Source organism: Chanos chanos, chromosome 14, assembly GCF_902362185.1.
Source record: "Chanos chanos chromosome 14, fChaCha1.1, whole genome shotgun sequence".
Classification (NCBI taxonomy): domain Eukaryota; kingdom Metazoa; phylum Chordata; class Actinopteri; order Gonorynchiformes; family Chanidae; genus Chanos; species Chanos chanos.
Window position 1 is genome coordinate 21741819 of NC_044508.1, and position 24979 is coordinate 21766797.

At 42.8% G+C, this 24979-nt stretch overlaps 2 protein-coding genes across 5 annotated transcripts in view; one reads left to right on the top strand and one right to left on the bottom strand.

The window, feature by feature from the left end:
* Nucleotides 1-984: 984 nt before the first annotated feature.
* Nucleotides 985-22698, bottom strand: atg4c (autophagy related 4C, cysteine peptidase). The gene is made up of 10 exons (XM_030791648.1): nt 22504-22698; nt 15516-15599; nt 14798-15031; nt 13173-13497; nt 12821-12891; nt 4687-4841; nt 4427-4505; nt 3660-3736; nt 2987-3106; nt 985-2577 (listed from the first exon to the last, which is right to left on the bottom strand). The coding sequence occupies exons 1-10, from the start codon at nt 22577-22579 to the stop codon at nt 2416-2418; spliced, it is 1383 nt and encodes a 460-aa protein (XP_030647508.1). The 5' UTR covers nt 22580-22698; the 3' UTR covers nt 985-2415.
* Nucleotides 22699-23922: 1224 nt separating this feature from the next.
* dock7 (dedicator of cytokinesis 7) overlaps nt 23923-24979 on the top strand; it is a 75280-nt gene continuing 74223 nt past the window's right edge. For all 4 annotated transcript variants that reach the window (XM_030791687.1, XM_030791686.1, XM_030791689.1 and 1 more), the window contains exon 1: nt 23923-23990. In XM_030791687.1, the coding sequence (XP_030647547.1) occupies nt 23953-23990 (38 nt within the window). In that variant the 5' untranslated portion in view covers nt 23923-23952. The remainder of the gene's footprint in view (nt 23991-24979) is intronic.

Below are 24979 nucleotides of genomic sequence, written 5' to 3' on the forward strand. Positions count from 1 at the left end.
AGAAGAGGAAAAAAAAAAAAGCTTTATTCAGTCGTTTTGACCCACGGATCCAGTCCTGTCCTTTCATGTGTGCGTGTTCTGGGCCACACAGATTATATTTTCAGAATCCGCTCATTGCAGGGCTCTGTTAGCGGCTCTGTGTGATAGTGGTGGCCTACTGTTGGACCACTGAGAGACTCGTTAATCAAATATTCATACAAGCCACATTATAAAGACGGCCGGGGACGGCGTACCCTCCAGACCCGCTTCCCCCCGCACAAAAACCCCTTTTCACGTCGCACGACAGAAACACTGGCACATCGCTGCATTCTCAGCGTCTCTGTCCCCTAAAAACAGGGCTGTATGAATTTACTGATGACATACACTGTCTGCTGGAAAACACAGGCAAAACGATGGCATTATTGTCCTCCGCTTGTTTCCGTCTTCCCCCATTAGCTGGTTTAAACAGATGGCTGATTCTTCTGCCCGCTTCCTCTGTGAAGGACGACTTGTTCCCCCAAATGGAGCCCTTAATGCAAGGCCATGCCCTTATTAATATAAGAATTTGTATTTAACATGAAAATAGCCCCGGCGTTTCTCAAACGGAACAGAAACAGCGGGATTAACCATGGAAACACTCAGACTGACAAAAGGATATTTTCTTTTCCTCAGTGAAGACACAATTATCTGTTGTTTTTCCAAACTGTCATTCTTTCCTTTAAACCTAACAGTCTCTGTGTCGGTTTGGAATGTCGTATTAGTTCATCTGCCACATTTGACCGGGAATAAATTTGCAAAGTCCAAATTTATAATCTGTGCTGGGATTGTTCAATAAGCAACCTAAAAACTTTAAACAACAGTGTAGAATCTCAAGAAAAGTGTGAATTTTTTTTTCCAAACTGAAAGTTTCACATTAAATATTCCTAAAGGTGATAATAAATAATGACTTAAGCAGATATTTACACCTTTATTTGTACATGACCTCATAACCGATGACCTCACAAACTGCCGCATGGTGAGCACAATTAGAGTGCGCTAGTTCTCAAAAGATTTAGGCAACACTAAAAGGCAAACACCAAACCATGTCATGTTCTACATGTGAATCATAATATAAAAGCCATCATACCTAGATATAAACTGAATGATGCCGATCTGGCATCAAAGACCTGCTAACCACAAGTTCTTTTAAATAGTTCCCAATTCATCAGCATGACTGTATATATATAGTACTTTAAAAAGGTTAAGAAAGAAATAGAAGAAAAATTTCCCTTTGATGGTGTTACTGCATTGAGATGTCCATTTAAACCTGTACAATTAAACAAATATACAAACATGATTGTGTGGTTTACAAAGCTTCTGCTAACAATACAGCAATGACACTGAGTGTCTGCCTGTCCAATAAACAGTCTGGCTTCAAAATGGCAATACAGCAATGACACTGAGTCTCTGTCTGTTCCCCACACTAAGAGCATCATGGGAAGCCTGGTTTATCTGTCTCTCTCACTGAGAACATTACAGGCAGCCCTGTCTGTCTGTCTGTCTGTCTATCTCACTTGCTGAGAGCATTATAAACAGCCCTGTCTGTCTGTCTGTCTCTCCCTAACTGAGAAAACTATAGCTTGCCCTGTTTGTCTGTCTGTCTGTCTGTTTCCCTCCATGAGAAGATAACAGTGTGTCCTGTCTGAGTGTCAGTCTGTCTGTCTGTTTCCCTCCATGAGAAGATAACAGTGTGTCCTGTCTGAGTGTCAGTCTGTCTGTCTGTTTCCCTCCATGAGAGGATAACAGTGTGTCCTGTCTGAGTGTCAGTCTGTCTGTCTGTTTCCCTCCATGAGAAGATAACAGTGTGTCCTGTCTGAGTGTCAGTCAGTCTGTCAGTCTGTCTGTCTGTCTGAGAGCATTATAGCCCAGCCCTCTCAGTGAGAGAGCAGTGGAGCAGGTGGCTGTCAGAGTCTGGGCTCTTGTTCTTGGGTAAATCGAAATGACCTGATGTGTTGGTCATTAGATCTCATAAAAAAACATTAATAGTGCAGACATCTGCTGTAATTTACTCAATGTGGTGAGTCAGAGGTTTGTCTCTTAAATCTCCTCACTGCTTACATTCTTCAACTCACCTACCTTTCAGCTTTGTCAACTAGTTTTCTGTTTGAATTTACAATGTGATATGCCTTTTAAAGGATATAGAGATAAGAGAAAGAAATGAAAAGGACCTGTGTTTCAAATACTATTACTGAGAATCTGAGACATGAAATGTGTGTTCTCTCTCTAAAAGAGTAATACTGGGTGTTTACTGGGTTTGGTCTATAAGTTTGAGACGGAGAGCAGTTCCATTGCCATGTCAGAGATAAGTCTGAAATGAGATGGTCTAAGGCGTAGCTTGTGTTGCACAGTGATCATCCACACACTGTCAGATGAGGGAGTCTGTGTGTACGCTCAGGTCTACAGAAGCACAAAGTCCCCTGCTGTGGCTCCCATCCTCCTGCCGTCCACAATGAAGGGCCACTCTCTCTTGTCCGGGGGCCCGGTGAGGTGGTAGTCCTGTCCACGGCCACTCATAAAAGTGAATGCTGGGTATTTCTCTTTTGACGACGGCTGCAGTATCTGACACACAAACACAATTAACAAGGAAAAAACATTAAATGCACAGCGTTTCAATCTCTTGCTTCAAGTTATTGTTTTGATAGGGTTATTTGAAAGGACTTAATCTGTAAAGTGGTCAATAGGATAAATACTTTGAACGGTAGTTGCTAAGGATGCGAGAGGCTAAAGCATTTCTTTTCAGTATAATGTCAGGACAGAGAGTCATTAGTTAATGCTGCGAGGAGACAGGGGGCAGCAAAGCTAAAGACTGCCATCTGCTGGACAATGCGTTCCTCAGATTCACCCAGGAACGGGCAGATTATAAAGTTTCGGCATGGGGTTTAATAGGCTTAAGGTAACAGATCTTGTTTTCACAAAATCCCAACTGATCCTACAGTATTCTCTCTCTATCATACTTTCCCTTTCTCACCTTGGACACTTCCTTGCTGATGCGGTCATACTCTTGAACACTTCTGGAGTAGAAGCCTATGGTGCAGCTCGGGTCCATTTTGGTAAAAGGCATCTTCTTTGGCGATGGGCAATGAAAGGACTAGAAAGAGAATTTCCCATGATGTGTCTATAGTAGCTCACTCAGACACTCACATGGCAAACAACAAACATGGCTAAACTGTGAGGTACTAATGAATTTGATTAAAACATGCGAATTTCTCTCATTTCAGCCTCTGGTTCACGCACTTTGGACAGACGGTGGGCATAAAAGGTGTGTATTTGGATTAAGCCCTTTCTGACAGATCATTGTAATGACACTTCAGCCAATATGTATGGCAGTATGCTTCTGTCTTTGTCTGGTTAGCCATCACGCCACATCACAAGCGTAAAAATAAGTTACGATGCTAAGGTATAAAGCAGTGTGATATACACCTGCTACATGTTAAAGCTGATATATTCCCAAGCATATATCAGACCCGTCTCCCCCTGTGTGAGGCATCAGTGTTCGATGACAGAGAAAGGGGATAAATCAGCAGAGCGTGTTGTATAATTGAGTGTATGGGCCCCTTTACAATTCACATCTTTAAGGACTAACGGACAATATTAAATTCACATCAGCAAGCAGTGACCGGCTCTCTGTACATCCACATTACCTCCAGCGGGAAATCGGAGCTGCTGACGTCCACAAAAGGCTGACAGTAATGAGGGTCCATGTAAATCAGACTGTCATCTACAAGGACAAAACAAAAGACAAGTTATTCAGAAAACAGCCTGATTATCACAATGCATATCTCCAGCCTTTTCCCTACACACACTCACTCCCAAATCAGCAGCCCTCCTCTGGTGATCCTCTTTACAATCCAACACAGGGCCCCTCTTTCTTTCATCCTTCAAGCGGCACTGGGTTTAATCCTGCATAATCAGATCCTGATGTACAACCACATTTTTTATGCTGTCGAAAGGGTGCTGTCATTTAATTTTGGTGTGGGAAAATTACTTTTACAAACACGCAATTATATTCCTTCATTTGCATATGATGAATCAGTGGAAAGCGTCTAGGCTGGCAGGGAGAATGTATTGCTTGTCATTTCAACATCATCTAGATACTGTATTTCAAATTGGTAAAAATGTAAATGGGTAAATATTGACCGCCAAGGTGTAAAAGCTGAAGGTTCCTAAAGCGTAAATGTGATGGAAAATGTGTGTGAAATGTATGCATGCAGATTATGGAGGTGGGTTAGAGACACTGTTTGGGAAGCTGGGGTGTGATGAATGACTCCTTGCTTTGATGGCTCAAAGAAAATCAGCATTCTTTCCCAACAGAGCCTCTTGACCCCCAAAGGGAATGAATTAAGTTTATTTCCCCTCTTCTAACATGCATGAAAATTATGCAGAATGAGCTTTCAGCTCAGAGACTAACCTTGAAAACCCACAAAGTAGTAGGCCTGTTTGGGCCTTCCCCCCAAAATGCCCACACAGTAGTCCAGACTTAAAATACCCTGAGAGACAACAAGGAGAAGAGTAGTCACAGACGCAGCTACGTCATCATCCACACAAACCTCTAACCAGAGTCAACACATCACCATTACATCACTACGGGCATATTTAACATATGACGATTTCTCCATAACATTCACACACAGACCTGCACTCACTCCCACTGCTAAGACTTGGGCTCACCTTGACAAAGCTAAAGTACTCTGGGTTGGTTTTTTCTCCGCCCAAGCGCACAGGAACGAGGATGAGCACAGCTCTGGAGTCCGTTAGGATGGCTCCCTCTGGTCCCCGATGGCCCTGAGGCACTGAGTGAGTATCGAGGACATCAGCACTGTACACTGAAAGACAACAATTAGAGCACAAAACGATCTCCAATTGACACTGTGTCTAGGTATGTACATACAGGAGATTACTGTGCAACAGGTGCCTTGGCTGTCTGGATCATTCATTAACACACACACACGTACACGCACCCACACATGCACAAACACACACAAACACATGCACACAGAAACACGCATGCACGCACGCACACGCACACACACACACACACACTTTTCTGCTAACCAGCCATAGCAGTTAGTGGTTTTCAAAACATTTTACCAGTTCCGTCAGCTATACATTATGTGCTATTTGATCATAATTGTGTCCCATTTAAACCATTCAATTAGTTTTATTTACTGGCAGGTTTCATGGCCAAAAATATAATAGCCATCAGGGAATGTTTTCACAATCACTGTTGTCTTGGTAAACATAGTTTGATAGTTTTCACTTTTGGTTTCTACACCTTTATTAACTCTCAAACAGACTTTCCAAAAAAGTGCTGAATCCCAGGACAGACTATAGGGTATGAATACACTCAAGGTGTATTAGCTAAATGAAAATAGAATGCGAGTGCATGCAACGTGTTTGTTGCTACTGGGAGCCACCAGTATCTGGCCTGACTGACTGTAGTGCTTCAGATAGAGTGCAATAAAACCATGAGACTCGTTGGTTGTGGTACTGATCTGAGAGGCTGTAGTACATTATATGCACAAATAAAGCCTGCGGAGTGCCTACAACCTCATTGGCTAAGGCTATATTCACACTGCACACTGCAAATGCCCTTTTCATATCATGAAATGGTTAAGGCATAGCTGAAACAGTATGGGTACAGGTGGCAGCGAGTGCTCTAATACATACATACATATATACATACATGCATACATCTAATACTATGAGGATTAAGTCAGGGGGTGCCATCCTGATTTGTTTGTTGTGGGCATGTAAAGCCCTTTGAGACTTTAAAGAGTGATACTGGGCTCTAAATAAACTTGAAACTTAATACATACATACATATATACACACAAATACTCCTCCACTTTCAGCACTACCCTCAACCCTTTTGCAGTTCCACCACCCACCTGCCTCACTGCTGATGACTGCTTTCTTTGAAGTAGGGCTGCACGATTTGGGAGAAATATCTAATTGCGATTTTTCTGACAGATATTGCGATTGCTATTTGATTTGCGCTATAATTTTTTAAAGTCAAGCTTCAGTTCAATTTTCACTGTGTAATGGATTCACGAGATGGAGCATTACTATTTGACATACTATCAAAATATTAACTGCTCTATATTCTATTGCAAGTATGAGAACTTACAGATATTACTTCCAACGTGTATTTGTTAGATTTTTTTTATATTACACCGCTTTGTTAAATACTCGATTCTGATTTGTCAGTTACGGCATTCTGTGATCTATTTCTGAATAGCAGACCAGTATTATGAACAAGACCGTTATGGACGCAGTTCTGATCACTGACAATTTTTTTTTTATCGGAAGCAATAAAATATTTTTTTAAATAATATTTTGTGTTAAACTACTGATTTCTTTAGTAAATAGCCGTGTAATAGGCGGGATAAAGTACAGCGAGCCAATGCAGCCAATCACTGTCGGGATTTATATCGTAGCAATGACCAGCTCGCGGAACATTATCCCTTACTTAACTGTTCTATGTTCTATGTCAGTTATCACAAAGCTGTGACTGTATTAAATGAATAAAGTAATAATGATTTAAAAAATAATAATAATCACGCCTATGGCGTTATTTAACTGTCTTTATTATGAGAGCGCACACAGAATATAAACGAGTGCAGGGACAGGGATCCAGCGTATAAAAAACAGAAACTGAGGGGTGAAAAATAATGTTGTGGCCAATAAAGCTGGTAACACGAGCGTGCACAAGTTGTGACTGTGCAAAGACATGAGGGTCGCGTCGACCTTGCTCGCTCTCAATTTAATTTTGAGCGCTCGCTCGAGTTTTCATCTGCTCGCTCTCTTTGAAATTCTTCTCGCTCTCGATGTATTTTTCCAACCAGAAATACATCATGGATTAAGGCTTGACTAGACGATCGCCCTACACTGTAGCTGCGTCCAAAACCGCATACTACATACTGCACACTAAACTTGCATTGAAGTACGTAGTGCGGAGTACGTACTAAAAGATTTTAGACGTGAAAGTATGCTAGAATTTGGACGCACTAATGAGGTAATCAAATTGCGCCACATTTTTGCGCGTGAGCTTTATAATCGCGGTTTAATGACGACCACCTGTAAACAGACACAGCGGTACATTTAAACACCGCATCAGAAACGCCCCTTTTTCCATATAGCTTTATGGGATTGAAAAGTGTCCAGTGCTCGCATACTGCGTTTTTCCAACGGAAGTAGTATGTAATCTGGGTACTATTCACATACTACTCTATGCATACTATGTATTTGGACGTACTACTAATGGTGGCGTACTGTTTTGACTATTTAGTACGTTAGTATGCGGTTTTGGACGCAGCCTGTGTCTTAAGAGGTGCCGCTAGATGTCAGATGATGTGCAACTTCACCAGGATATTTTAGTGAAACATATATTAGTCTGTATTCACTAATATATATATAATATATAAATACGTCGGTTCGTAAACTAGCTGGAAAACTTTGCTAATGCTGGTTTTCACGTCTGCTGGCTGTTAGCTAGTTACCTAGCTTGCTAGTTTTAGACAAATACTCCTTAATGCCTCTTTAAAATGGCAGCTTTAGCCATTTTAATGAGGAATGAAACTTGAAAACAAAATGCACGTGAGTAAACAAGAACATGTACTAATTGAAATACTGAAAAGTCACATTTTCTGCTGACTCCATGATGAAGCTGCAGCAATTAATATGATCATTCTTATGGGTAAATGTCATATTCATTGTAGCAAGTAGAGAGATAGAAAACCCTCCTTTGTTTGGTTTATTAATGATTCCAAATTATTTTTCTCATCTCTAAAAAATGTACTCCAGTAAAATAGCAAGAAAGACTTGTGGGGATATATCTCGTTTCTTGTTGTTTTGAGTTACGTCCCTTGTTTTTGAAGTCTTTGGTCCTTTTTTGTTACGTATGCCTAGTGATGTAGAAATGATTGTTTATCAGTTATGTAACATCTCAGAAAATCAGGTCTTTTCTCTCTCGGCCTCATCTCGAGAGGGTCATCCACACTTTTATTTCATCCAGGTTAGATTACTGCAATTCTTTTATCAGGGTTCTCACTTCTTCAGTTGGCACAAAACACAGCTGCTAGACTTTAAACAAATACTAGAAGACAAGATCACATCAGCCCTGTTTATCATTCCTTCACTGGTTAAATTTAAGAACCCATTTTAAGATTTTCACTTTCAAAGCACTTCATGGTCTAGCTCCCCGCTACACTGTTGAGTTGCTGCTCCCCTACGAGCCAGTCCGCAGCCTCAGGTCACCAGGCAGAGCTCTGCTGGCTGTTCCTAAGTCTATACTGAGCTATGGAACTCCCTGTGTGTGTGTGTGTCTATACAGCTATGGAACTCCCTGTGTGTGTGTGTGTGTGTGTGTGTATGGAACTCCCTGTGTGTGTGTGTGTGTGTCTATACAGCTATGGAACTCCCTGTGTGTGTGTGTGTGTGTGTGTGTGTATGGAACTCCCTGTGTGTGTGTGTGTGTGTCTATACAGCTATGGAACTCCCTGTGTGTGTGTGTGTGTGTCTATACAGCTATGGAACTCCCTGTGTGTGTGTGTGTGTGTGTGTATGGAACTCCCTGTGTGTGTGTGTGTGTGTGTGTGTGTGTGTCTATACAGCTATGGAACTCCCTGTGTGTGTGTGTGTGTGTCTATACAGCTATGGAACTCCCTGTGTGTGTGTGTGTGTGTGTGTGTGTGTGTGTGTCTATACAGCTATAGAACTCCCTGTGTGTGTGTGTGTGTGTGTGTGTGTGTGTCTATACAGCTATGGAACTCCCTGTGTGTGTGTGTGTGTCTATACAGCTATGGAACTCCCTGTGTGTGTGTGTGTGTGTATACAGCTATGGAACTCTGTGTGTGTGTGTGTGTGTGTGTGTGTTTGTGTGTGTGTCTATACAGCTATGGAACTCCCTGTGTGTGTGTGTCTATACAGCTATGGAACTCCCTGTGTGTGTGTGTGTGTGTATACAGCTATGGAACTCTGTGTGTGTGTGTGTGTGTGTGTGTGTATGGAACTCCCTGCCTGAGACTCTGTGGCTTGCAGGATCTGTGTCCTCTTTTAAATCCTTTCTTAAAAGTCTCTTTTTAAGAAAGCCTTTTATTAATTCTAATACACCATTTTATTTCCAACATGTCGTACCTGTTTTTTTGTTTTTTTTTATTACTGTTCTTGCCATTTTTGTTTTATTTTTTATTCCATTTTATTTTTATTACTGTAATTGCCTTGTTAGAATTTATTACTGTAATTTGCCTCAAATCATGAAATGTTTTAATCCTTGTAAAGCACTTTGTAACTTTGTTTGGAAAAGTGCTGTATAAATAAAGTTGTTAATAATATTATGATTATTATTAATTAATTATTATTAATTAATTATAATTAATAATAATAATAATAATAATAATAATATAGTAATGATGATGATGATAATAATACTAATAATAACAATAATAGTAATAATAGCGTTTGTTCAGTAAAATGAAAAAATAAACAAACAAATAAAAATAAAAAGCTGCTCCTGGTGAGGTTGGACTTCTGACATCTAGTGGCAGTTCTTAAAACGCTGTGTAGGTCGATACACACAGGGTGATCGTCTAGTCAAGCCTTAATCCATGACGTATTTCCGGTTGGAAAAATACATCGAAAGCGAGAATTTCAAAGAGAGCGAGCAGATGAAAACTCGAGCGAGCGCTCAAATTTAAATTGAGAGCGAGCAAGGTCGATGCGACCCTCATGTCTTTGCACAGTCACAACTTGTGCACGCTCGTGTTACCAGCTTTATTGGCCACGACATTATTTTTCACCCTTCAGTTTCTGTTATTTATACGCTGGATCCCTGTCCCTGCACTCGTTAATATTCTGTGTGCGCTTGTTACCGCTCTGCGTTGTGTTTCACACTGGACTCGAACCGGCGACCCTCGGGATGGGAGGCCGGCATGCTAGCGAGGAGGCTAAAACCCATGGGCTCTAGCGTCCCATCGCTAGTACGCCTCTTAAAGTGTCGGGGAAGTGAGGTATACTCACTGCGCAGCACTCTACTCACTCGCTACCGTTACACGCTCTCATAATAAAGACAGCAAAGTCTCGCCATACACCTCCCACACGCACGCTACTCAATCGCTACCGTTACACGCTCTCATGATAAAGACAGCAAAGTCACGCCATACACCTCCCACACGCACGCTACTCAATCGCTACCGTTACACACTCTCATGATAAAGACAACAAAGTCTCGCCATACACCTCCCACACGCACGCTACTCAATCGCTACCGTTACACGCTCTCATGATAAAGACAGCAAAGTCTCGCCATACACCTCCCACATGCACGCTACTCAATCGCTACCGTTACACGCTCTCATGATAAAGACAGCAAAGTCACGCCATACACCTCCCACATGCACTCTATTCACTCGCTACCGTTACACGCTCTCATGATTAAGACAGCAAAGTCTCGCCATACACCTCCCACACGCACGCTACTCAATCGCTACCGTTACACGCTCTCATGATTAAGACAGCAAAGTCACGCCATACACCTCCCACACGCACGCTACTCAATCGCTACCGTTACACGCTCTCATGATAAAGACAGCAAAGTCTCGCCATACACCTCCCACACGCACGCTACTCAATCGCTACCGTTACACGCTCTCATGATAAAGACAGCAAAGTCACGCCATACACCTCCCACACGCACGCTACTCACTCGCTACCGTTACACGCTCTCATGATAAAGACAGCAAAGTCACGCCATACACCTCCCACACGCACGCTACTCAATCGCTACCGTTACACGCTCTCATGATAAAGACAGCAAAGTCTCGCCATACACCTCCCACACGCACGCTACTCAATCGCTACCGTTACACGCTCTCATGATTAAGACAGCAAAGTCACGCCATACACCTCCCACACGCACGCTACTCAATCGCTACCGTTACACGCTCTCATGATAAAGACAGCAAAGTCATGCCATACACCTCCCACACGCACGCTACTCACTCGCTACCGTTACACGCTCTCATGATAAAGACAGCAAAGTCTCGCCATACACCTCCCACACGCACACTACTCAATCGCTACCGTTACACGCTCTCATGATTAAGACAGCAAAGTCTCGCCATACACCTCCCACACGCACGCTACTCACTCGCTACCGTTACACGCTCTCATGATAAAGACAGCAAAGTCTCGCCATACACCTCCCACATGCACTCTATTCACTCGCTACCGTTACACGCTCTCATGATAAAGACAGCAAAGTCACGCCATACACCTCCCACACGCACGCTACTCAATCGCTACCGTTACACGCTCTCATGATAAAGACAGCAAAGTCACGCCATACACCTCCCACACGCACGCTACTCAATCGCTACCGTTACACGCTCTCATGATTAAGACAGCAAAGTCACGCCATACACCTCCCACACGCACGCTACTCAATCGCTACCGTTACACGCTCTCATGATAAAGACAACAAAGTCACGCCATACACCCTCCACACTCAGCAATGCACTCTCTATGCTCTACGAGCCACAACCTGCCCTTTAGACCCTATTCCCTCCCACCTTTTCAAGGTCCCACACCTCTCCCTGCACTCACTCACATCATCAACCACACAAACATTTCCCCACCATTTTAAGCAGGGTCAGGTTTCTCCACTGTTCAAGAACCTAACACTCAATCATTAATGTATAGAGCATTACAGACCAATCTCTCTCCTCTCATTTCTGTCAAAAACTCTTGAATGAACCATGTCTAGCCAGATTATTTTTGATACAGAATAATCTGTTGGATTCCATGGGATCTGGCCTCTGGAGCAGGCATTCCATGGAGACTGCCCTGCTCACAGTTGCTCACTGAATGACCTCCAGGCAGCACGGCCAGTCTCCAATCCTCATTCCTCTCCCTCTAGACCTGTCTGTAGGGGACAGTGCTCAGATGGTGCTAACCTTTTTTGTGAAACCCTTATCTCCATAGCCACAAACTAACCAACCCTTCCACACTTGACCCCTACCTACTGTCTTGATGGCTCAAATGTTTCAATGTACGACTCATTGGTCTATGATGTATATTTCATGGCACTTCCTTACAACTACTATACATTTTTCCTGATGCTTATACGGTTCTGTGTGCACTGACTTTTTATGATGTAGATTTTCTTTCCTCCATGACTGGTACTATCTACAGCTTATTTGTGATACATGTTGCTGGAGGTACTTTGTAGTTTATACTATGCGGCCTCCTGACCAACTTGTAGTCCACTCTCCTATTCTCCTTCAGCATTCTTGTATCTGGTCTAATACTGAGCAGTGGTGGCATTCATGCAAGAGACAGCTCCTTAATGGCTACATGCATGTTTTATATTCCGCCTGACATGGAATTTGCTTTGGACAAAAGTGTCCAAAGTGTGCTAAATGAATGAATATAATGTAATGTAAATGTCATAGAGTGTCCATTCCAGTCGATCATTTCTCTTTGTTTCTTTCCTGCTTCTGCACTACCATGGCAACAAAGCAATGTTGTGATGATAGGTCTTTGTCTGCTTTTCTGATTGTGCCTCAAATACATAAGCGTTTAATTCATTCATCCTGGTGACCCGTCCATGTTATTTTGTAAAGCTGATCACTCTCCTAGCATTCAGAAAGTATTGATTCAAAAACCTCAGAGTAAATAATACATCGATCAGCAGCATGTAACTAACCACAATCAATATGTGTTGTAAGTATGATCACCAGGATACCTACAATACTGGCACTCACTTGGATACTGGTGTTTTTGGGTGGATTACTTTTTTGCATACCTGTGCAGTCCTGAGCAACATAAATGTTTAGGCCACCCAGTGCTGTCTCTGCAATCTCCTCCACAGCCTTTCTGAAATGACGAGTGATAGGGAAAGACAGAAAACCAAATCAGTTATCTGCATTAGTACAATACAGCCATTTGATGAGAACTGACTGTGTCCATAATTTCAGCAGTGTGGCCACCACAGTTTCACACAGATATTTCTCTCATCAGTGTGGATAAATCATTTATTGCCATCATGAGAGAACACTTCCCACAGCCTGTTTCATTTGATCAAGTCCTGGACTCTCCACAGATTACATCCCATACATACAGCTCATCCCATACATACAGCTTTAAGTCTGGCCCACCTGAGTATGTGTGCCACTATGGAAGGGCCGTACCAATCCCCGGGCTTCTTGCTCAGGCTCCTTCCCAGGTCCACTAGTCTGTGTATTCCCAGCCAAGCAGAGGGCTCGTCACCAAACCAGGACAGGATGGTGCGGTGGTACACCTCTCTGAGGTGGCTGTCTGCCTCCTCAGCCCTGCCCAGAGGTTGGGACAGAGGCTGAGGGGCTGTGGGTTGCCGGCTCTGGAGAGAAGCTTCAAGGGAGGCCACCAGCCTGCGGGCAGCACTGCTGGTCCAGGTCTCTGTATCCAGAGACTGTAAGGACAAGGCCTCTGACCACACCCAGTCTGAGACAACACGCGGGAAACAACATACCATGTTTCACACCCTTACAGTAGATGAGAATTCATTACTTTTAAACATCTAGGCTTTCAGAGTGCAAACTTTTCTGAATGTGTCACACAACATGTTTTTGTTCATCAAACAAAAAACCTCCTCAATTAAGTGTGATTTCATTGAACAATCTTTACTTTGATAATTTGCCATCTAACTTCCCCACTAATGTCCAGATTGTGTTTCAAAAGATCAGAAAAGTCTTTGACAAGTCTTTGCCATAAAGTTCCATCACTATACATAGAGTCATTTTATAGGCACAGTGACTTTAAATTAGACTGAATGGGTGTAATTCAGGAAGTATAGGAGTCCAATTATAAGAATGACTGTGGCAAGTATTTCAATTTTACAGCTTTTTTCCTTCCAAACAGGGTGGGCTCCTAAGAGGACAGGTGTAGGAGTGGCCACGGCCATTAAGTGCACTGGCCCTGACATCCAGCATAAAGGTAATGACCTCGCCCAGAGTCAGACCCGTAATTGATCAATAAATATCTTTAAGTGGCTATTAGTCGCGTTATAGAGAAAAATTTGTTCAATGGCATATTTCAGAACTGACAGAGGAACAGACAGATACTTCAATACTGTTTTCTGAACCAATGCATAACACTGGGTTAGGCCTTTCCTCATGTCCATGAGAGGAGATGTCTTCAGTCATGGGAGCTGACTTCAGTCAGAACTATGGTTTACCCCCTGAGAACCTGACACAAAGTGTGAGGTTCCTGGTGACCTTCACATGCCACAAATGTTTTTAAAAGATGAAGCTCCCAGTTTTCTTTTGAAATATGTTTTTAAAACCAAGGAACTCGCTTACACGCTTATTCCACCACCCCATAACAAATGCTGTAGAAAAAAAATGCATTTTGGTCTCAAGACAAACAGCTCAACTGATCAGCGGTAGAAGGCCTTTCAGAAACTGGACAGATATGGACCAACATATGGCCCACACACTGTCTTTACCACAGGCATCTGACTACATTGACCACAGCAGAATGACAACCAAAATGACAAATGATAACCACTCCTCCTGCTATTGGTCAAGGACATCGTACCATGTACTTGGATGATCACAGGCCAGTGACTGAGACATCTTAATCAAAAACAAGCAAGTCAACTACTAACAAATAAATATGAGGAAAACTAACTGTTAAAAACAGGGCCAGTTATCAAATAAAAACAAAGCCAGTTAACGAATCAAAACAAAGCCATTTAATGAATAAAAACAACTAACATGGCTTTTTGATCAGAGACACTGACCTCTGCCTAGGAAGTGGAGCAGCAGGGCCTGTGCGAGCATCATCTGCCCCGCCCTGAGAGTGCAGCCCCACCCACAGTCTGATGTCAGGCCAGAGCCCGAAATGGCAGTGAAGTCTTCTCTGTATGTGAACCACAGCTTGGATGCAAAGTCCTTGCGGAATTCCTCCACATTACCCACCGCTACTGTCTCATCTGACGCCTTTGTGCTGACGTTCTCCGAAGGGCTTTCGTCATCTAACAGCAGAAAAGAACAACGACACAGTGTGATGCACCATCTTATGTCATAATATGTACTTAAATTATTGTCTCAAAACTTTGTGGCTGAAGAGCATTTTAATCACCGTGTTGCTATTGTGTGTACATGTGTGTGTGTGTGCATGTGAAAGTGTGTGCGTGTGTGTGTGCTTCAGTGTGTGTATGTGTGTGTGTGTGCATGTGAAAGTGTGTGCGTGTGTGTGTGCTTCAGTGTGTGTATGTGTGTGTGTGTGCGTGTGTGTGTGCATGTGTGTGTGTGTGCTTCAGTGTGTGTATGTGTATGCGTGTGTGTGGGTGCATGTGAAAGTGTATGCGTGTGTGTGTGCATGTGTGTGTGGGTGCATGTGAAAGTGTATGTGTGTGTGTGTGCTTCAGTGTGTGTATGTGTGTGTGTGTGTGCATGTGTGTGTGGGTGCATGTGAAAGTGTGTGCGTGTGTGTGTGCGCCTGTGTCTGTGTCTCACCCTCTGCCTTGAAGTGGTAGCATTTGCCCAACAGGACAACTGGTGAGTTTCGGCTAAAGGAGGTCTTAGATTTGAGTGCCCAGCCTGAAATGGTAAGACACACACTTTCAGAATGTCTGTTCTCTTCCCCTGACAGATACAATCACATAGACATAAAAGCCGTTAAACCCCCAGAACGTCAGGAAAGAGCAACAGAGGAGTAAATGCATTTATCAAATAAAAATGGTAGGGCAATTGTTGGAGAAATAATATGATCTTAAGGGAGCATATTATTTCTCCAACACAATCCTGAGATTTAGAAGACTTTCAGCAAGCAGGAGAGCAGTGATCATGTGTTTAAATACAATCTCCTATTTCTGCAGAATTTCTAAAGCTCACAATGTCTGTCCTCAAATGATATCAACTGACTTGGCAAGAACAAAAAGCATCAGCACAACATTATAGCTATCATAGGTCTAAGAGTAGACCCTCTCCTCATCATTCTAATTAAAGCATCATTTTCCACAGTATGGACTACAAGACAGGACATTACAAATATAAAGCTCCGTAAAATGCCCCATAAAAACATTTAGAGGTGTTTTTTTTTTTTGCCCCAAATTAATCCCTTGTCTAGGGCTGGGTATCGTTCAAAAATTTTCAATACTGATCTTTTGTTTTATTTTTCACCTCTTTGGCATTTTTACACACTCAAAGCAGTTCCATAACATAAAAAATAAACCTATTTAGCACAACTTGAAGTTATCTGTTAACATAATATCAATAAATAAAAATATATACAAGCCAGAATCAAACTGGGAACTTTCAGATTACCAGACAACCGCTGTACCTCCTGAACCACTACCACCCAAGAGATATTAGCACAAAGTGCCCTATGTCAAGCACTTTTTTGACAGCTGACCAGTTACAAGCAGAGTAGTGAGACCTGTTCTTTCCCATAACAACCACCAAAAATGGAGAAGGTAATGGTGGAGAAGTTAATTGTGCCAGTTTCTGAGCACAGTGAACTGTAGGACATGACAGCTAAACGGTATCATTAATATTCACCATAAAGAGGTCTTTTGGAGTCAAATTGGACGGATCCTGGGAGTTTTTGGTGTTTGTATTTACTACTTATCTTTAGCAAAACTAGCTTGTTAGCTGTTGTTGTTATGGCAACAAAAGATGCTCTCTGCTTTTTGGAACAACTGCTTTTGGAACTGCTTTTCCTATCTGAAAAAGGCTCTGGTTAGCATCAAAAAAGATGCCGTGTGAACAGACCCATAGACATTTTTACACCTACTATGCTGTAATAAACGCTCTCTATATCTTCAAATAGAAAGGGCTACAAATGCATTTTAAGGTCTGGGTGAACTACTTTGATAATACCAATATTGCTTGCAATGTTGTGGATGTGTTAAAGGAAAAGAGGCACCATTCTCTTTTTAGGGACAGGAAGGAAATAATAAATAAGGCTAACACACACTCAAGTCTCAATTAAACACCCCATATATATAATTCATCCGTTCCTGGAACAATAAACCCGCACCATACATTTATTCCGAAAAGGAATATGAAGAGTGCCAAAGATTGCGCACGATATTCGTACAGTTCATCTGACAGACAGACAGAAAATACAACACAATCAAAGAACACAGCTCCCAAGCAAAAGTCCACTATATACATTAAATACAATCCCACAGTTCCCTACCAAAAGTCCACTATATACATTAAATACAATCCCACAGGTCCCTACCAAAAGTCCACTATATACATTAAATACAATCCCACAGTTCCCTACCAAAAGTCCACTATATACATTAAATACAATCCCACAGGTCCCTACCAAAAGTCCACTATATACATTAAATACAATCTCACAGTTCTCTACCAAAAGTCCACTATATACATTAAATACAATCCCACAGTTCCCTACCAAAAGTCCACTATATACATTAAATACAATCCCACAGTTCTCTACCAAAAGTCCACTATATACATTAAATGTCCCAGCACAGCAAAGTGCACAGTTCTTTTTAAGCACTGCCACGTGGCAGCACTTTGACCAATTATAGGCGTACACCTCTGGGAATGGGACTCGGCGGTCCCGTTTAAACCCGTGTCTCACCAGTCTGTAGGCGTTGGCAAACCGTTTCTAGGAATTGGTCCCGCAATGAAGAGAAAAGAACAAAATATCAAAACTGGGACAAAAGATCAGTTGCAGACATCCATGCAAGAGAAAAAAGGAATTCTTATAAAGGTGTAAAAATGATCCACACAACTGTCGTCCAACGCCACAAAACAGGAGGTATTGCCGCATTTCATGCTGTACTGCTTTTTCCCTAACCTAACCTGCTGGCAGTACATAACAAAACCTTTGTCCTGTCCCACCAACGCGTCCTGCTGATTGGCAGATCAACTGACAGGACCTCAGTCCTTTACCCGCGTTTTTTTCTATTTCTTGGCATCCGACGGACATGTCTCACAACTGTTTCCTTATTAATAAAACAATTACATAAACAGTCATTTCCAATGAGAACATGCAACAAAAGAAACACACATATTAAAATGTAATGGGTGACCATTACAATGTGACGCACGCTGTAGTCAAGCCTCTCAAAATACAACATACACACATGCGAGCCCAGTCTCTGGGTGTAAGGTAGTGTTTTTCCTGCATGCCTCTATGACATGTCCATGTAAGGTTACGGTGGAGAGCCGATTATCAGCATTATTAGATCTTGGTACAAGCATGCTGCATGCTTATTGGCGTACTGACGCTGATAAGATTTACTCCTTAGATAACAAAATTTGGTCCCGAATGACAAGGCATTTTTCGATATTCGATAGTATTGAAGCGATTCGGTCCGTGCCATAAAAGCATCAAAGATTGGGTGTGGGGGCAATATGACGGTGGGGCAGAACATTCCTATAAAATTATTCATTAAGAATATTTTCATTTATATAGTTTAATTTATTTATTTTACACAGTAATATTGTATTTGAAACTTACTGTTTCAAGTAGGCTGTGGTACAACCAAGGCTTGAATCTTGGAATATTAGGTGAATCCGGGTCCCATCCAGACTTCCTATGTTTACAATTTACAATTTGGTATTTTAGCCAAAGCGACTTACAATAAGTGCATCAATCAGATCCTATTACCTCATAAGCAGAGATCACAATAAGACTAGGCGTTAATTTACCCCTCGTACCGCGCCCCTGGAATACATTGATAGTGAATGACAAACACAGATACAAGACAAGGTTTTTTTGGGGGGTTTTTTGTAAGGAAGGGAGGTTAGGCATTGAGGGACAGGTGGGTTCTGAAGAGGTGGGTTTTCAGTTTCCTTTGGAAGATGGTAAGAGATTCCGCAGTCCTAACTGTATGAGGGAGGTCGTTCCACCAACACGGGACAATGGCGGAGAAGAGGCGTGGTTGGTAGGAACGGCTGCCGGGTACCCAAAGTGAGGGGACCGTCAGTTGACCAGAGGTCGTAGAGCGGAGGGTTCTAATGGGGGTATAAGGAGTTATCAGGAACTGAAGGTATGATGGGGCGGAGCCTCTTGTGGCCTGGTAGGCCAGCACCAGTGTCTTGAACTGGATGTGGGCAGCTACCGGAAGCCAGTGGAGTGCAGTAAGGAGTGGAGTGACATGAGAGTGCTTAGGGAGGTTGAATACCAGGGTTGCAGCGGCGTTCTGCACGAGCTGGAGCGGCCTGAGGGCACAGGTCGGTTAGCCAGCCAGTAGAATGTTGTTTGGAGGTTTCTTTTTTTTTTTGTCTTTCTTTCTTTACTCTTCCCTCTCCTCTCCTGCTCCCCTTGCCTGAATACGTTCCTCTGCTTGCCTCCTCTCCTCTCTCTCCTCATCTGTCCCTCCCTGAACCCTGTCCTCCATCCCTAATCCATGTTCCCTCTCTGTCTGTGGAGGTAAACAAACACTTAATAATTATATGAATTAATATAGGCTAGTTATTTTTCAGTGACAGTTATAACAATTTACAATTTAGCATTTGGCAGACGCTTTTAGCCAAAGCGACCTACAATCAGTGCATCAGTCGGATTCCTAATACCTCATAAGCAGACATCACAATAAGACTGAGCGTCAATATACCCCTTCGTATTGCGCCCCTGGAATACTTTGACAAACATAGATACAAGACAAGGTTTTTTTTTTTGTAAGGAAGGGGGGTTAGGCTTAGGGGGATAGGTGGGTTCTGAAGAGGTGGGTTTTCAGTTTCTTGCGGAAGATGGTAAGGGATTCCGCAGTCCTAACTGTATGAGGGAGGTTGTTCCACCACCGCGGGGCAATGGCGGAGAAGAGGTGTGGTCGGGAGGAGCGGCTGCCGGGTTCCCGAAGTGAGGGGACCGTCAGCTGACCAGAGGTCGTAGAGCAGAGGGTTCTAGTGGGGGTATATGGAGTTACCAGGGACTGAAGGTATGATGGGGCGGAGCCTCTTGTGTCTTGAACTGGATGCGGGCAGCTACTGGAAGCCAGTGGAGTGCAGTAAGGAGCGGAGTGACACGAGAGTGCTTAGGGAGGTTGAATACCAGGCATGCAGCGGCGTTCTGCACGAGCTGGAGCGGCCTGATGGCGCAGGTCGGTAAGCCAGCCAGTAGAACGTTGCAGTAGTCCAGGCGGGAGATGACAAGCGCTTGGACCAGGAGCTGGGTCGCCTGTTGTGTGAGGAAGAGGCGGATTCTCCTGATGTAGTATAGGGAGAATCTGCAGGATTGAGTGACTGCCGCGATGTGACCGGTGTAGGTCAGCTGGTTGTTGAGGGTCACGCCAAGGTTTTTGGCTGCTGTGGTGGGGAACACCACAGATCCCTCGATGGTGATTGCAGTGTCGATCGTTGGGGAGTTTTTTTAGTGGTTGCTCAATTAAGTCCTTAACGTTCGCCCGTCTCTTGTGCTTCACAGACCAACGCAGACACACCAATGCAGACAGACCAACGCAGACAGACCAACACAGAAGTATAAATCAGCCTTTAAGCCCAATTTATACTTCTGTGTCGAATCTATGCCGTAGGTACGGTGTAGGCTCTGCACAGCCGCGTCCCCTAAGGCGTAGCATGACGCACACCTCCCTAGAAATGTAACTACGCTGCAACACACGTCGAAGGAGACCACAACAACTGTGATTGGTCTGCTTGGTAGGATCACCCTCCTTCTGCTCAATTGTCAATGGTCGTACACACCATCTCCTCCGATGTCTTCTCTCTTTTCTGTGTTGCAGTAATTTCAGTTAAACAGTACCTTTTGAAAATCAGGCGCACGGTTCAAAAGTTGCATGTGTAAATGCATCTCCAAATTTGACCCACTGGTGGTGCTAGAGTGCTTGAGGTGCAGACATGTGACTTGGTGAAAAGAATGAGGGGACTGTCCTCAATCAGTGTGCCAAAGTTCACAACTTTTTACTATACAGTACTAGGGGCAGCAATAGACGCTCTAGCCAGAAGAAGAAAAAGATGATGGAGAAAGGGTAGAAACCAAATGGGTGCCTCCACAGCTTCACTGCAATTTAGCACCTTGATGGCTCTGATTGGCTCGCACTCCCGCCATACGCAGTGCCTTTTCTCGTCTGTTGATTTCGCCTTAAGCTACACAATACGTATGCGCAAATCCGAAATTCACAACGTTAAAGGCAATCACCAAAAAAGCAGACCCTATCCTTCTAAATGAAAAAGTAGGCGAGCTTGTGCGCTATATCGAGTTTTGCTCTGAGAAGTTTAAGGACAAGAACGTTAAAATATCATTAAAAATACATTATAACACAGCACACTTGTAACAAAGCATACTCATAACACAGCACACTTATAACACAGCACGCTTATAACACAGCATACTCATAAGACAACACACTTATAACACAGCACGCTTATAACACAGCATACTCATAACACAACACACTTATAACACAGCATACTTATAACACAGCACGCTTATAACACAGCACGCTTATAACACAGCATACTCATAACACAACACACTTATAACACAGCATACTTATAACTAGAGGGAGATTTTGATATGTTGTTATGAATCTGTTGTATGGTTATTTTGATTACATTATGACCGCAAATGCCTGGCGTATAGATAAGCTCAGGTTGCAATACAGTAGTCACTGAAAGACTGATACTGAAAGGGAAGAGACCTGGGATAAGAGCTAAACTAACCCAGCTTGGACCTAAGAGAGTGAGGAGAGAGACGTGTCATCACCCCGAACCTCACTAAATGCATGCTCTGTTTACCTACATTGTCTGTTTGTCTTTCCCTTGACAAGCTCATTTTATTAGAGCTTTATAAGAGTGTCTGCTAAAGGACCATGTAATATAGTCTATTAGTGCCGTTAACCAACTGAATTCCATAAGCCTTCAAACAGGCAATGCGTGCACAGGGGCGGGAGCAGGAATCGGGCCTTCAGTCACCAAGGTGTTGGATTAGATGATTGGATGATTGGTTGGATTTAATTTTTTTTTTTTTTTGGTCGTAGCAGGCCGCCACAGAGAAATGTTACCAGCGGAAACACTGTCATTATCACATACATCCTATATAACAACACATTTTCAGTTTAACTTTTGTTAACCAATAACGCAAAATAACAACAACAACAGCAACAACAACAAAACCCTAACAAACATTTAATCAAATATGTTTCGTTTACAACATTTCAGCATTATTTGTAATCTCACATTGTGCCAAGCTCCTGTGAACTTAACCAATACTTTCTGTATTTCACAGTGTGCCACACTGACATAAACTTAACTAGTATTTAATGTATTTCACATTGTGCCACACTGACATAAACTTAACCAGTACTTACTGTATTTCACAGTGTGCCATGCTGACATGAATTTATCCCGTACTTTCTGTATTTCACAGTGTGCCACGCTGACATGAATTTATCCCGTACTTTCTGTATTTCACATTGTGCCACGCTGACATAAACTTAACCAGTACTTACTGTATTTCACATTGTGCCACGCTGACATAAACTTAACCAGTACTTACTGTATTTCACATTGTGCCACGCTGACATGAACCTAGACTTGAGCTTCTCAACCTCGTCGCTCCCCTTAGTCTCCATTTTACGAACCAGACGACAGAACCCATCACAGCGGCAGCAGCACCTAAAAGGCTAACACCAAATTAGCAATACGTCTAATGTCAAACTATTTCATGAATGACGCTGTCTCGGTTCAGGTACTTCCTTGAAATATAACTAACTTGTTTCAACAGAGAAGGCTGGGTTTGTGAATACAATTAGTTTGTAATTATACACAGATTACATTTAGCTATTCCGAGCAACTGAAGACGCTCTGTTCATTTTTAAGTTGGTTTTGCAGCGAGAGGGCTTCGCGATGACAAGACCTTCCACACAACATCTAGCAGTAGTTAGCTAAATTGAACGGTCGAAAACTTGAACGTTTAAATGACTATGCTCCAGACATGTAAAGAAACACGTTTGTCCGGCTGTGTTAAGCCATACTAACGCCATACAGTTTGCTGATTAAAGTGTCATTCGGGCTAAAAGCTTTACTCGAAAATGTAAACGTTTAGCCGACATACCCACTACTGCAGCAGTTCTGTTACGCGACTTTTGTTTACATTTTAAGGAAGTGCAGTCCCGCGCGCTCTCGCGGTGTTTGCCCTCGGCCAACACCGAGGGTGCAGCCCAGGGGGGTATTTCAGAAAGCGGGTTTAGCGAAAACAGTTTGTTAATTCAGAGTAAGTAGTAAACCTTCTAATAGAAGGGTCCTTTGGCTTCATTCCCTTGGTCCTAGCGGTTCATTTGGATGTGTAGGGTAATATGGAAAAGGTTCCATTATCGTTGTCCGTCTAGAGATAACAAATAGATGTAGTCTATATTATCAATACTTATTTGTCATGAATGATCTGTGGTCGTATTTAATTAGTCAATGAACTCCGTTATATTCAAAGAAATGCGAATCACACTTTGTGCGTCAATAATTTACTCAAATGAAGACAGAGGTCTTAGGTTATCCTTTCACATGACCCATGATTAAAGCAAGGACCTTTAACCGGATATAATTCAAACAGTTTATTAGCCTGATAGTTTCCCTTCTCCAGAGTTTGTTTCCTCTCCCTGATTTCCAGGAAATGAATCATGCTGCAAATAGCTTCGCTCTAACCGAACGACACTGGGACAAAACGGTGTTGTACGTTGTCATGGTGCTGACATGTTGGTTACGTTTTGTTTTTAGTGTATTATTCATATATTCATATATATATATTCATACATGACCAATTTGCATTGTAAAACATGTAACATCTTTTGTTTAAGGACCATTAGAGTTTTTAGTTGTTTTTCGGCAAAGCGTTGTGTATGTCTGCGTTGCTTTTCTGTATTTTACGGTAATGTCATAGCTCTCCTATCTCCTGCAGCAGCGGCGGAGAAATTGGAGAGGCTGGGAATTCGAGCAGTCAGCGGCCACAGCCATGGCTGAGCGCCGCGCATTCGCCCAAAAAATTAGCAGGTAAGGGCCATTTGTTCGCCTTCACTTGCAATTCCACAGACTTGGGCTTGGTTGTTCTGCTACGTATGTACTAATCGGACGATGGCTCTTGCCGCTTACTGTTGGAAATCTTGCGAACTATTCCCAAATAGGGCCCGGTCACAGCGGATTTAGCTAGCTAAGCTAAGATGCCCCAAGTGACCCACCCTGAGTCGCAAGGAATCGTTTTTCGCTCTGTGTACTCTGTTTGTGTTTTGTAGTTGAGGTCGTGGTTTTAAGCATCGGTGCATCGGTCATTCTCAGGTCTTTTGATAAGCTCCATGTACAAGCCCAGAATATAGCCCCGTGGACTCCGTAGTTTTGAATGGGTGGGCTACGACGCCTGCCTAACTGTCGCTGCCTGGCAGATGCAGCGGCTGACTGGATAAGGACTCGAGTCAAAACAACACAGATATAATGTAGATGTTATTCCCTGTAACTGCGATGCGTCAAACATCCGAATGCTTAGAATACGGGTAAACTTATAAATTAAACATATCATGAATAAATGATGAAAAAAATCATGAACAGAAATGCCGAGTAGAACAAAAGAGTTTAACTACACACAGCGGAGGACCCTGGACATGACAGTGAGATGGTGTTTTAGCGTAAACATAGAACTGGGTCCGCGGCGGCATTATTGCATGAAACATTTTCACATAATCTAAAATGTCAAAGATATACAGTGTCGGTTCTCGGTTGCTGTGTCATGGACGATACTGCTGGATGATCATAATTTAATATTATGCCTTTTTTCACCGAATCTTTCATGTCTGTCTGTGGTCTCGTGGTTTGCTCGGTCGTGATTCCATAGGACCACTTGACGATCAATAATTTGAACGATATGGAATGCCCTCTTAGTATAGTGCAGTCCTCGTTGTGAATAATGTTTGGACAGGTAGACCTAAACTGACCTGAGTAAAAGGCGTTTTTTTTAAGGCAGAGGAATTTTTTGAAACAGAGCTGTCCTG